A 14,324-nucleotide genomic window follows, 5' to 3' on the forward strand; every position below is an offset into this window, starting at 1 on the left:
CACTCAAGTTGAAATTGTTAGTAATCATCCTTACTACAATATTTGATTTTGAGCACTTAAATATTTTGCAATAATACAATTTGAACCATCACTTTGCTTATTACTCATAATATGTATCTTTCTCTACCATAGTGAGCTCCGTGTGAATAATGATCCCGTTATCGATAACTGAGGTGAGAATACGAATATTAATCATTACGCTAGTGCGCTTTTGAAAAAAAAAAATGCTTATGGACGTTATAAGAGTAACCCAGTGGGTCTTAACTATATATCAGAAATTTATGTTTAACTTCTGACAAAATTAGTTTTGATTGTTAGCAAATGATATACTATTTTGATTGTCTTTATGATGTGGTCTGCGTCTTGCATGTAATGCTTATTGCTTATTATTATTATTATTATTATTATTTATACTATAATAATTGTTTTATTTTAAAGTCTGTCATTATACTCGTATAGATTTGTTTTCATAAAACTTATTTTTCAGTTATGTGTATGCGACAACAGTTTTCATAAGACACAAAAGACAGGAGCGCATAAATTGGCTAGACCCACTACCGCTAGTCCTAATACTCCTACCATAACAAGGAAATTAGGAAACATTCTCAAAATAATTTACTTTGGAATTTTTTGTTTCTTATGTATGAAATTGATTTTAAATTACTTTTTAAGTATTTCCTTATTTTTGTAACAAATAGTTTCTCAGAATCCTTTTACAATTTAAAACAAAATTAAAAGGCAGAAGAATAATCGAAAGAGCCCAAAGTTAAAAGATGGTCAGTTTACTTTTACCAATACTATGAAACATTTTTTTTCTGCTTTTGAATATCACTTCAAGATAAAAAAAACAAAAGGCTAAAAAAAGTGTGTAATACCAATTAGTTAAATTAAAAGAAAAATATATTAGAAAAGGTATAAGTATACACAAGTTTAACCCTTTTTTATTTTCAATTTTCGAGCCAACAAATTGTAATCCATATTTTATTAGGTTAATTAGATAAACCTATATTGCCCAAAATCATTTTAATACTTGTATATTGAATCCTACCCATCTTATAACCAATTAAAGCAACTATATAATTCACTGTAACAATTCGATGATTATGCCATCAAATATGAAATCTATGTATATATATGCACATTCGCTGAAAAAGAAATTGTCTCTTCATTACTGTTTAAATTGAAAACAATAAGGCTAGAAGGAGGATGAAATTGGCAAAAATAAAAACAAAAATTCCAAACAAGTTGGCAACATGTCCATAACTCAACCATTTGGATTGAGTTCATAATTGTAGAGCAGTGAATGCGATGGATGCAAATCATTAAGATTTTTTCATTATGCCTTGATATGTTAGACAGTTTTTGTGGTATGAATTATAGAAGATCCGATTGTTGGCTCATTTGATCCAAATGAGTCAAAAATTGGGTCCTGAGAGCGTTTATCCAACCAAGCTATGATGTCTCTAAACACAAGTGCAATGTTTTCATCACTCTCTCCGGTTGCTATGCCATGACACATTCCCATATACAATTTAATTGTCTTGTCTGTGCTACTAGCTTTCTCATATAATGCCCTGCTTATTTCTGGGTCTGTAACTCTATCTTTCTCTCCTTGTAACACTAAAAATGGAAGTGTCACCTCATGTAGAGTATCTTCAAGACCCATGCTAGTTCTCCTCATTTCCATTGCTGTTTTTAGTCTGGGCTTGTCTTGATATATCAACTTGTTACTTCTTATCTGCAATCATCAACAATCTCTTTTTTATGTTTGAAAATTGCATTCACGCTAAAATGACATTAAGGTATTGTTTTATCCGAAGAGAAAATAACATTAAAGAAAAACACTATCCTATTCATCTCTTCAAATCCACCTCTTTTAGGTATTATGAAACTTGTTAAAGAATCACTTTAAGTCTAACTCAACCTTATAAAATTGGTTCATAATATAAAGTTTGCATCTATTTTTGAACACATCTCCTCATACTTTCAAACTTGTGCGTGATTATATATTTATAAGTACTTCGACACCATAAACATATTTTACATAAAAAAATTGTTAGTATATGTTGAAGAAACTACTTTTAACCTCACATCTTATTCTCTTCTATGTGTATGTTTTGTTGTGCATCAAACACTAAAAAAATCTCACCTCTTCTCTTTTGGCACGATCTTTAAAGGCAGAGGCAATGATATTCTTTGTGGGGACTATTTTCCACTTTGGTATGATATTTTCAAATTTCGTTAGTACATTCACAACAATAGGAAATGGCTTCATGAGTTTGTCTGATATCTGATACATTTGAACAAGTTTGTGTTAAGCTTCTCTCACATTTTGTTAGTGAATAATAAACATGTTATGGCGAAAATGTAGAGAGAAAAAAATGTCCATCCCTTTGCACATACCTTGCACATAGGTGCAACAAGAATAGTACCATCCCAAAATGAAGGATCCCTTTTGTGCAATAGTAAGCACACAGAGCCTCCCATTGAATCCCCATATAAGAACCTAGGTTTTCCTCTGTACTCTTGGAGCTCTAAAACAACCATCGAGGAAGTAATTCATCATAAGAAGTTTCAAATGTCTCAATATATAGGGATTATTGCTTATGAAAGAAAACACTGAAACCTCACCACCAATTATCTTAAAAAAGTCTTCACAATCATCAACAATGTTGTCAAACTTATTTATAAGACAACGAACACCTCCAGAACGTCCATGTCCTTCATAGTCAACTCCATACACTGCATATCCAGCACTGGCTAACCTTTCACCACACCCTGCATGTATGAAGCAACCCATAAATCATATAAGGCTCTACCATATATCCAATGTTACAATACTAAACAATTTTCTAAAATAAAAAATATACCTGTCATAGGAGATGTTATCTACTGAGATACACATTACATACAACGTAAATTTGTGATTTTTTATTCCTTCTAACTCCCCATCATATCAAAAAATGAAACCAAACATTATTTTATTTTATGAGATATGATTCTCAATTTGAAAATAAGAGACCTAGGGTACTGTTTTAGATACACAACGTACACAGAATCATCTTTATTTATTTATTTATTATTTACTTTAACCCTAGATCTATTTAAGTTATCATCAATACTTTTATATAAATTAACAAAAAAAAATACAAATAAACTAGAAAGTGAACTGAAAATATGTAGTAATGAAGAACACCAATTATTAAATGCTAGAAATAGTAAACCAATAGTAAAAAAATGATAAATGGTAAACAAATGAAAAATAAAAAATTATTTAAAAATTAAAGTAAGAATAAATCAAACAAAGTTTTGCCATCTCAATAGTAAAAAAAAAAAACAGCTATAAAATATATTTTAATAAAAATAAAAACAATTAAGATATATATCAATGTCTTAATGATTAAATATTAAAAATATGTTATTTACCTTCATGGACTTGTTACCAAAATCTTAGCCATATTAGTTTATCCGATAACTTCCAACTCTAATTCTTCTGATTGTACACGAGGTTTAGGTTTTTAATTTAGAAAACATGTTATTTTTCTTATTTTAAATTGCTTTATGTGAAAAAATAGTAATTCTTAGTCCCTCATTAATGATGATTATAACATACATAGAGGGATTATAAATAACTAAAATTTAAATACTAAAGGCAATACCATTATTATAAAAATGACCATGAAGAAACGAACCAATCTATTACAGAATTTTATTTCACAAGTTTAGTTTAGAAAAATGTTATCTAGTAGTAACAAAATTAAAGTCATAATGATGCACTCAAATTTTTTTAGGAAAAATTCTGGAGAATTAGCATTCTTTTGTAATAATATTTATCCAGATAAACGAATAGTTAATTAACGAAATAACATTATATTTTTTGGTGAAGTAGTTTTTATTGAAAATTATCTTATTACCTAATGTGTGACCTGATTGATATTTACATATTAGGAATCGTGTTGACCATGGTTTTTCGCTATTACTATTAAGTCAAACATTGTATATGTCATATTGAATCATCTGTTATATAAAGAATCTTAGTTTTATAAAACATAATTTAAGAAAAATGTGACAGATTTGTTAGAAAGTTATCCAATGTTGTATTATTGCAATTACATCCGATGCAGTTCAGAAAAAGAAAACTATAGAAAATTCAGTTTTGTAACGTTTGAATACATAATTGTTCATAGTTTAACCAAGAAAAACTCAAGATTTTATAATGGATAAGTTTCAAGTTCTCTTGAATCATCTTAAGATGGAAGTTATTTAGAATAAATGTAATATATAATTAAAGGAAAATAGAAAATCCTCAGAGAACATGTTTTACCTCTCATGAATGTGCTACACTCCATGGCATAGCCTGCAATAAATAGTTAAAAAAAGACAAGGGTAAACAATGATCCCATCATGAAATCACAAGGTTAAACACGAGAGAGAGTGAGAGAGTAAAGAAATTGCACCATGGCAAAGGAAAACAATCGCCTTCGGGGAAGTTAAAGGCACCCATTTGCAGGTGAAGAGTTGCAACCCCCTTGAGTTTCTCGTGTATACCTATAATGTATATATAACAATTAATAAAAACAATCACATGCATGAAAGACAAAGAGCTGAGTATTGAAAGAGACAGGGTCCGAGGAATTACTTCAAAATATTTGAAGTTCATATCCATGAAAGGGTGATGATAATGTGGTGGGAGTTATAGAACTATATTATAAAACCACAACTCTTACAATATTTATACTTGTTTAGATATGTTCTCCCACAAGTATAAGTGCGGTGGTCATGGAAGTTTTATATTGAAAACTTGAGTTTTTTCAAAAGCCTGGTCACCTTTTCTGTTATATGACATGAGTTAAGGTTGTCTTGTTCCAATAACAACACAAAGGACGGGTGATGTCTTTTCTTTGTTTAAGATTTTGCTAGTTGCGTTATCTATTTTTAGTTTGAGGATGTAAAATATATAAAATTCAATTAGATGGACAATTAATTCATTTTGTATTTCTAGAAAGTGTTACGCCAATATAGTTCACAATTCTATTATTATCCTTTTTCATCTGTTCAAAAAAAAAAAAGGCAGTAGAAAAGCTAAAAATGGCGACATGGCCACTGAGTAAGGGAATGGAGAAGTTGCGACATGACTTTGTTGCATGGGAGTTTCTGCTGTACATGTTACTAAGGATAATAATATATTCAAAAGAAGTTTTAAAGCATTTCTATTCACTTAGATGAGAAGTTTTATTGATATTAATTCTAGTAACACTATAAATTAATAATTTTAATGGAGATTTATTTTTATATTATCAAAAATTAAAACTTTTGTTAAGTTATTTATTCAGGAAACTTGTTTTCTAAAGTTGTACATATATGCATTGTCATCAGCATTATGTTGTAATAGTCAAAGATAGGTTTTTTTTACCATGATGGGATTATTTTTTTTTTGTTTTTATCAAAATGTGGTCCGTTTAAAAAAAATTACAAATTTAGGCAAGTCGTGTCAATTCGGCACGACTTCATATGCACAAATCGTCACAATTAGGCACGACTTCTGTCATGTCATACTGAAGTCGTGTCAACTTGACACGACTTTTGCCTTGTCATACTGAAGCCGTGCCAACTTGACACGACTTCTGCCACGTCATATATATATATATATATATATATATATTTTAATTTTATTGTTTATATATTGGGTAATAAGTTATGTAATGTTAAAAATTAATTTGATACATAATGTAGCAAATAAGTCAAATCATAAATAACAAAATAATATAAATAAATTATTTTATTTGGATTTGTTTAAAGATATTACAGTATCATGAATAAATTATTATATGTTTGAAAGCATGAATCATCTGTGAATTTTGTTATTTGAGATTATTCATAGTATATATATATATATATATATATATATATATATAAAAGTATTTACAGTTATTTAATCATTTGAAAATAATTATAGTACTTATACCTTTTATATTTTAATATAAATGACATTTAAAAGAATAAACAGGTTTACGAAAAATGTATTATTTGATTTGTGATAAAAATAATTATTAGTTCAGACAAAAAAAATCATAATTTATTATTTGTTTATAATTTTGTTATTTGTGATTTGCTACGTTAGTCAAATTATTTATGTTATTTGACTTATTTAAAATATATATAATTCTTTTTAAATTATTTGCGATTTGTGATTTGACTTATTTGCTACATTATGTATCAAATTAATTTTTAACATTATATAACTTATTACCCAATATATAAACAATAAAATTAAAAAAAAATAAAAAATTATGACGTGGCAGAAGTCGTACCAAGTTGACACGATTTCAATATGACAGAGCAGAAGTCGTGCTAAGTTGGCACGACTTCAGTATGACAGGACAAAAGTCGTGTCAAGTTGGCACGACTTCAGTATGACATGACAGAAGTCATGCCTAATTGGGACAGTTTGTGCATATGAAGTCGTGCCGAATTGGCACGACTTGCCTAAATTTGTAATTTTTTTTAAATGGACCCCATTTTAGTAAAAACCAAAAAAATAACCCCATGATGGTCAAAAACCCTCAAAGATAACAACAAACCCTACACTCTCTTTACCTACTTTTGTGTCACACGTACTTTTCTCGAAATATTCACTTGTATGTCACCATTTGCAAGTTATCCAATCTCTATCAATGTCCAAAAGTGTGTTTTTGGATTGAAGTGCCTTTAGCATTTGCTGATAGCGGGGTTTTGACCATCATGGGACTTTTTTTTTTTTTCCGTTTTTACCAAAATGGAGTCGCTTTCAAAAAAATTATAAATCTGGGCAAGTCGTGCCAACTTGGCACGACTTTGTCTTCTGCCATGTCAACCCCTGAAGTCATGTCAACTTGGCACGACTTTGTCCACGCCATATATATATATATATATATTAATTTTCTTGTAAAATTTTCTTATTTGTATATTGAGTAGTAAGTTATGTAATGTTTAAAATTAATTTGATACATAATTTTCTAAGGGTGTTAGTTTTAAGCAATAAAAAAATGAATAATTGTGTGTGGATCATGTTTTAAGCAATAAAAAAGCAATATATTAATTTGGTTATTAGATTAATAAAAAATATGAAAAATTGTTATTGCATTTGGAAATAAATAGAAATGAGAATTAATTATTTGGAAAATAAATAGAGAATTGTGTGGAGTTTCAAGCTATACGTCTACCTTGTCCACATGTAATTGTTGTTTGCTCATTTTGTCATTTACAGCTAACGACATTCATCGCTCCAGTGTACCGTCTCCACAATATTTTCAAGCTTATGAGATCTAATTTAATCCATGAAATAGATGATTCAATTCTAAATAAACAAAAAAAATGTTCATATTGCAGAACCGAAGGTCACAATAGAAGCAATTGTCCGCACAAACAAGTTTGATAATAAAATTCAATTTCAAGTTGATTATTAATTTCCTCATTTTCTTTACCTAAGTATTTATTCCTTCATAACAAAATTATTTATCAAATTAATTTCAAATATTACATAACTTATAATTTTAATTTTAATTAAATAATTATAATATATATTTATTTAAAAATAAGATTTTTTTTTTAAAAATATGACGTGGACAAAGTCGTGCCAACTTGACATGACTTCTACAAATGAAGTCATGCCAAGTTGGCACAAACTTGTCCCAGATTTGTAATTTTTTTGGCAACGACTCCATTTTGGTAAAAACAAAAAAAAAGCGTTCTAAAAATTGGCTCACAATTGCCCATAATATGATTTGGAGCCAAAAAGCGTTTTATGTGGTTCTCGTGATCAAGTATACTTTAGATTTCATATTTCAAGATGAAATACATAACATAAATAGTTCTATCGGTTACATACAGTAGTGGCTAGAGATAACCAACTTTAACTATTGATTAAAAATGAGTTTTAAACATACTTCTATTCAATTATTAATCTATAAATAATACAAATAGAGTCCAATTATAAGACAATTTTTTAACACATGTCACCACAAAGATTTTTGGATAAAAATAAATCAAATGTTTAATACCCAAAATAGCAAAACGTGAACCACTTATCACACATGTGGACCACTTAAAAAAAACCACTTAGCACTTTTTAAACATCTCATTTTTCTCTCTCCGCTTTACTCTCTTTCAAATCCTCACTTTTGGAAACCCCAATTCTCTCACGCTTCACTCCTCCCTATACTGCAAAACAAAACCCTACCTTTAATGTTTTTAACCATTTCGATAACTTTGGACATGGCGTAATGGAAAACTATGAAATTTGAAATAGTAATGGCTATCACTATATATACGATGTTGTATTGAACATTTTTTTTACTTGATTGCGATTTTCTTCTTTTCATTCTCCATGGACTAGGTAATATTTTATACCGTTTAAGTTTTTTTTATGATTTCTATTATATTTGTGTTTTATTGAGTTTGTTCATCAGTTTTTCTAACCCATCAGTTTTTTCGATTTCTGCCTTTTTTTTTATCTTTTCTTTTCACTGTCTTTTGTGTATTATGTATTTATCTTCCGTTCTACATATTTTGTATACATCTATTTTTCTTAATTATTCTATTTGTATTGTGAAATCTTCATTGTATTTTTTTTTCGTTTTCTGCATTTTTTTTATCTTCTGAGTTCTGTGTTTTTTTTCATTGCATCATCACAAAGCACCTAAAGAAGGTAACGCTACAAATTCTGATAATTTGGGAAGAATGTAATCAAATTTGAAATTTGAATTGAATTTTGATGAAGTTTAGAATTTTTTTGAGTATTTTATTACCTTTTTATCCGAAGAATACAAATGTATATTGCTCTACGTCTTCTTTCTTACGTATACTCATACAAGTTTTTTTATCTCATGATATTGCTCTTCATTTGCTCTTAGATATATTCATACATTAGAAAAAGTTATTCTTGGAATGCATAAACATTGAAGGTATGCTGGACCAGTTCTTGGGTACAAGCAAGAACAAATCATCCCTTAAAAGGGGATTTTTTTTACAAGGTAATCCAATCTTCCCTTATTTTTTTGTTTGTTTTGATTAAACTATTGTTATTTCTTTCTTTTATTCTATTTATAACAGTGCAAGATAAAGTTAGTATTTATTCTGTATACCACTAATAGTGTTTGTTTTTTGTTTTTATTTCAGCCTGGAAGATAAAATTAAAACTAATATGATATGTAATAGCTGTGTTTCAGAGTAGTTTATTAGTTTTCTATGTATAGTTCTTATCAGAAGCATGAAAATTGAGGTATTGGAGCTATAATTATCTACAGAAAGAAACATTCCCAAAAGGAGTGTTGGCGCTGCCACTGACTCTGCTTGTGGTGGTGATGCTCATTCCTCTTATCATAAACTTGCATGAATTGTATGATAATCTGTATCTTTGTTACGGTGGCAACGGTGGCAGTTTCGAAAGCATACAAAATTTGACCTGCAATATATTTTTAGAAAACTCGGTGGCTTAAGGACCTTATTATGATAATGAAAACTGTCATTTGAAGAATTTGTCAATCGATCAGTTCTTGAATAAAAGCATGAAAAGTTCATTCTGTAAAGAAGACATTTTTTTAATAAATATAAATCCACTAAATTTTAATGGTATTCTTAAATAAAAATGAAAATCCTAAATAAATACATATTCTAAATAATTTATTGTCATTATTAAATAAAATTATAAATTAATAAAATTTCTAAGTTTTTAAATATCCTAAATTATGTTATTTCCTACTTAAATACTAATCTAAAATAAATAATACTTCTAAAACTTTCAAAAAAATATCCTAAATAAATATAAAATCTAAATTATATAATGTTATTTCTAAATTGTTCAAAATTCTAAATAAACACAAATCCGCTTATCGTATTTCATACTTAAATAAAAATATCAAAACAAAAAATTCTATCATTTTCAAAATCTTAAATCACTTTATTTCTTACTTAAATAAATATAAATTCACTAAATTTTAATATCATTCTTAAATAAAAATTGAAATTCCATAAAATTTTTAAATTATTTTCTACTTAAATAAAAATCTAAAATAAATAAAATTTTTAAATTTTTAAAATCCTAAATAAATATAAGTTCAAAAAATTTAATGTCATTCTTAAGTATAAATTGAAAATCAATAAAGTTCTTAAATTATTTCATGTCATTCCTAAATAAAATTTAATTAGTTAATTAAATTTCTATGTAGTTAAAAATAAATAAAAATTCTAAATTATTTTATTTGCTACATAAATAATAATCTAAAAGAAATAATATTTTTAAAATTTTCAAAATCCTAAATAAATACAAAATCTAAATAATTTAATATTTTACTTAAATACAAATCTGAAATAAATTAAATTCCTGAATTATTCAAAATCCTAAATAAATACAAATCCTAAATTATTTAATGTAATACTTAAATAAAAGATTGTAATTAAAAACTCCTAAATTATTTAAAATTCTAAACAAATACAAATACTAAATTATTTAATGTCGTACTTAAATAAAAAAATTCAATAAATAAAATACCTAAATTATTTAAAATCATAACTAAATACAAATCTTAAATTATTAAATTTCATACTTAAATAAAAATTTACAATAAATAAAATTTCTCAATTATTCAAAATTTTAAACAAATATAAATTTTAAATTATTTAATGTCCTACTTAAATAAAATATCTGAAATAAATAAATTTCTTAAATTATTCAAAATAATAATATATACTAATTCTAATTTATTTATTGTCTTACATAAATGAAAATTTGAAATAATTTTTTTTTCTAAAGTATCCAAAATTCTAAATAAACAAAAATCTTAACTTATTTTATATCATACATAAATAAAAATCTCAAATAAATAAAATTTCAAAGTTTTTAAAAATCTTAAGTAAATAAAAAATATGAAATTATTTTTATTTTCTAATTATATAAAAATATAAAATAAATAAATTTCTAAAATTTTCAAAATCCTAAATAAATAAAAATACAAAATCAATAAAATTCTTAAATTTTTCAAAATTCTAAATATACCCATATCCAATGTCATTCTTGGATAAAAATCTAAAATTAATAAAATTTCCAGGTTTTTCAAAATCCTAACCAAATACAAATTCTAAATTATTTTATTAATAATCTAAAAAAAATGAAATTCCTAACATTTTAAAAATCTTAAATAAATATAAAATCTAAATTATTTAATGTTCTATTTAACTAAAAATCTAAAATAAATTATTTAAAATCTTAAATAAATACATACTGTAAATAAAAATTTGAAATAAATCAAATTCATAGTTTATTCAAAATTTCAAATAGATACAAATCGAAGTTATTTAATGTCCTACTATTTAATGTCCTACTTAAAGAAAAATCTTCAATAAATAAAATTTTTAAATTATTCAAACTTTAATGTTCTACTTAAGTAAAAATGTGAAATACATAAAATTTCTAAATTATTAAAAATTCTAAATAAATTCAAATATTAAATTATTTTATATCATACTTAAATAAAAATCTCAAATAAATAAAATTTCTAAGTTTTTAAAAATCTTAAATTCCTAACCGTTGCCTAAAACTCAAAACTGATGTTCCAATAATGCTTTTAAGAAATATTGATCAAGCTAATGGATTATGTAATGACACCAGATTAAAGTTATTGAGTTGGGGAAGAATGTTATTGGTGCTATAGTGATTCCAGGCAAAAACATTGGGCATAAAATACTCATTTCTAGAATGGACTTGATTCCTTCATATTTAAGACTACCTTTCAAGTTTCAAAGAAGACAATTACCAATATCCTTGTGCTTTGCAATGATTATAAATAAAAGCTAAGGTCAAACACTTTCCAAATCTTAATTTTGGATGAAGACGGACAACAAACTACTTCAACAACTAATGTTGTTTACAAGGAAGTATTTCAAAATCTTTAAAATATGATGTTAAATCACACCTATGAGACATGAACATTATTACATTTACAACTCATTTCTTTGTTTTATTTTTTTGCATATAAATAACACGACCCTCATGATAACAAATGTGATTGTGTTGCATTATATGTTATTTGTGGAACAACAACATCAAGAAGATTATTTTACTGAGCTTGCAGGATTTTCATTTATTTTATTGATATTGTAGTCAAACTTTATTCTTTGTATGAATATTGGTGGTTGAAATGATATTATTTTGGTACTGGAAAATAATTGAAAGAATTTATACGAGGAAAAGACATTTAAAGATAATCACTTAAATACACAATAATTGAGACATCAAAATTTTAACTTTATTCTTTATTTACTATATGTACTTACAGAAAAGATTATAGTCTTTTAATTATTGTAACTTTTTTTTTATATAAAATACCCGTGTTATGCACGGGTATAGGGATACAGGGCTAGTTTTAATTACTTGCAACTCATTGAGACAGTATTACTAAAATCATTATTATTTAATATGCATCTTCTTATTCAAGTAAACTAATGCAACTCCCCTCTAAGGACACTCTTGACACAATTTTGGGTAAAATCCACAATCTAGTCACCTCTTTTCTACATTTATTAGGCATACCATTGATCCATTTTTTTTGCAATGTTTGGATAATCTTCACTATACCTCGGACGATTTTAAGATGACTGAGTTTAGGGTTTCAAAAAATTACACTTTCTGCCAAAAAAAAAAGATGAAAAACATTCGTAAAGTAGTATAATTTAAAAGAATTTGAGACGTGTACTTATGTAATACATTCAAAATTGATCTAGACTTAAAATTTAATATAGCTACGATAAAAGTGAATTTCGCACAATGTATAACTATACATGAGAAGAAAAAACCCTAACCTAAATGGAGATCTTGAACTGCTAGACTTCCAGCTCAGATTCAAGCACTTGAATAAATTAATCAAAGCAAAAAAAAAAGTGATGAAATTAATTCAACACAAAACAATATAAATATATAAACTAATTAAATACGAACGTTATCAATATGGTCAGTTAGTTCCATTTATTCAACCGAGTTTTAATTCATTCAGAGTGGTCTACGAGTCTACTAGGATGAGACTGAACCATAATCACACAAATGTCTAATTCATTGTTAGACCGATAACACTACTAGATCCTCTTTCATTAACAATGGTGGAAATACTTATGTTCACCCAATAGAGTATGAATCTTCTATATAGAATAGATGAATTATACATTTTTTAATCACTAAATGATAAATAAATAAATATAAATATAAAAAAAAAATACAAAAGGGTGTTCCAACCCTTATATAGAAAAAAATCCAAACAACATTTCTAAGTACCCTACCATAAAAGCAAATCTTTCAAAACAAAACACAAAAATCCTCTACTCTCACAAAATAGCGCCATGCAAAACAAAAATCCACATCAAAAGAGAAATGTGTCTCTTAAACAAAGAAAAAAACAAAAACCAAAGCATGAGCAAGAAACAAAACGTACACCTGTCGGGCCAAGCAAAAGTTGCAAAAGACCAACCTCTCAAACCACCCGACGATCAACGTTTTGTTGCCATAATAATACAAGTAGATGACCTTTGGGCCTAATCATAAAAAAAGTACACCCTTGGAACCTTGTTTTTTAACCAAGTCCACGACTGTACTTGAATCAAAGAGAAGATTTCAGTTGCATCCACTTTTGCTTGGTTAAACCCTATCCCATTCCTATGTTTTCAAATGCACCAAATGATCCCAGACTCCTTTCCACAACTTATTACCTTCTTTGCTAAACCAAGTATAATGAAATTGTTCAAAGTGTTCCTTCATAGCAAAATGGTTTACAGAGCTGACCCTGATCCAATTGTGACATAAATTACGAATGAACAATATTCGTAATTGGAAAAGATATCAGTAGGTGGGAAGTTGTTTCCTACTCACTTCCACATAAAACATAGAGAATCAACAATGTGAACTGACCTTCTAAGAAGATTTTGTTTTGTAACTATCCTATCTTGTAGTGCCCTCCAAGCAAAGCATTGTGACGAGGGTGGAATCAACATACCCACATAACATAATGTTGAACCAAGTGATGTTCAAGCTTCGAAGAATCCAAACCCTTTGAATGATGTTGAAGGCTAGGCTGTGCTTGTTGTCGCTGAGCTGTCTTAGATACGATCTAGGGTAGATTGTTTATGTAATCCACTATTGATTGAATCCAAAGCATAAGCACTCTCAATCCTTTTAAAAGAAAAGTGTTTTTCAAGCTAAGTGAAAAACAACTGATTGTTTTGTCGAAACAACCGATTGTTTTATACTTAGGTGTTTTTAGAAAAGGTTGAAAACTGTTTTTCAAATGGTTGAGCTGTCAAAA

At 27.1% G+C, this 14,324-nt stretch overlaps 1 protein-coding gene across 1 annotated transcript; it reads right to left on the reverse strand.

The window, feature by feature from the left end:
* Positions 1-1,351: 1,351 nt before the first annotated feature.
* LOC137829286 (caffeoylshikimate esterase) lies at positions 1,352-4,666 on the reverse strand. Its single transcript, XM_068636090.1, has 7 exons — positions 4,640-4,666; positions 4,458-4,548; positions 4,325-4,357; positions 2,632-2,778; positions 2,404-2,534; positions 2,150-2,290; positions 1,352-1,738 (listed from the first exon to the last, which is right to left on the reverse strand). Exons 1-7 carry the CDS (start codon positions 4,664-4,666, stop codon positions 1,352-1,354), a joined length of 957 nt encoding a protein of 318 aa, XP_068492191.1.
* Between the last annotated feature and the right edge of the window lie 9,658 nt (positions 4,667-14,324).

The sequence above is a fragment of the Phaseolus vulgaris genome, chromosome 7, assembly GCF_051622355.1.
Source record: "Phaseolus vulgaris cultivar YP4 chromosome 7, ASM5162235v1, whole genome shotgun sequence".
Taxonomy (NCBI): domain Eukaryota; kingdom Viridiplantae; phylum Streptophyta; class Magnoliopsida; order Fabales; family Fabaceae; genus Phaseolus; species Phaseolus vulgaris.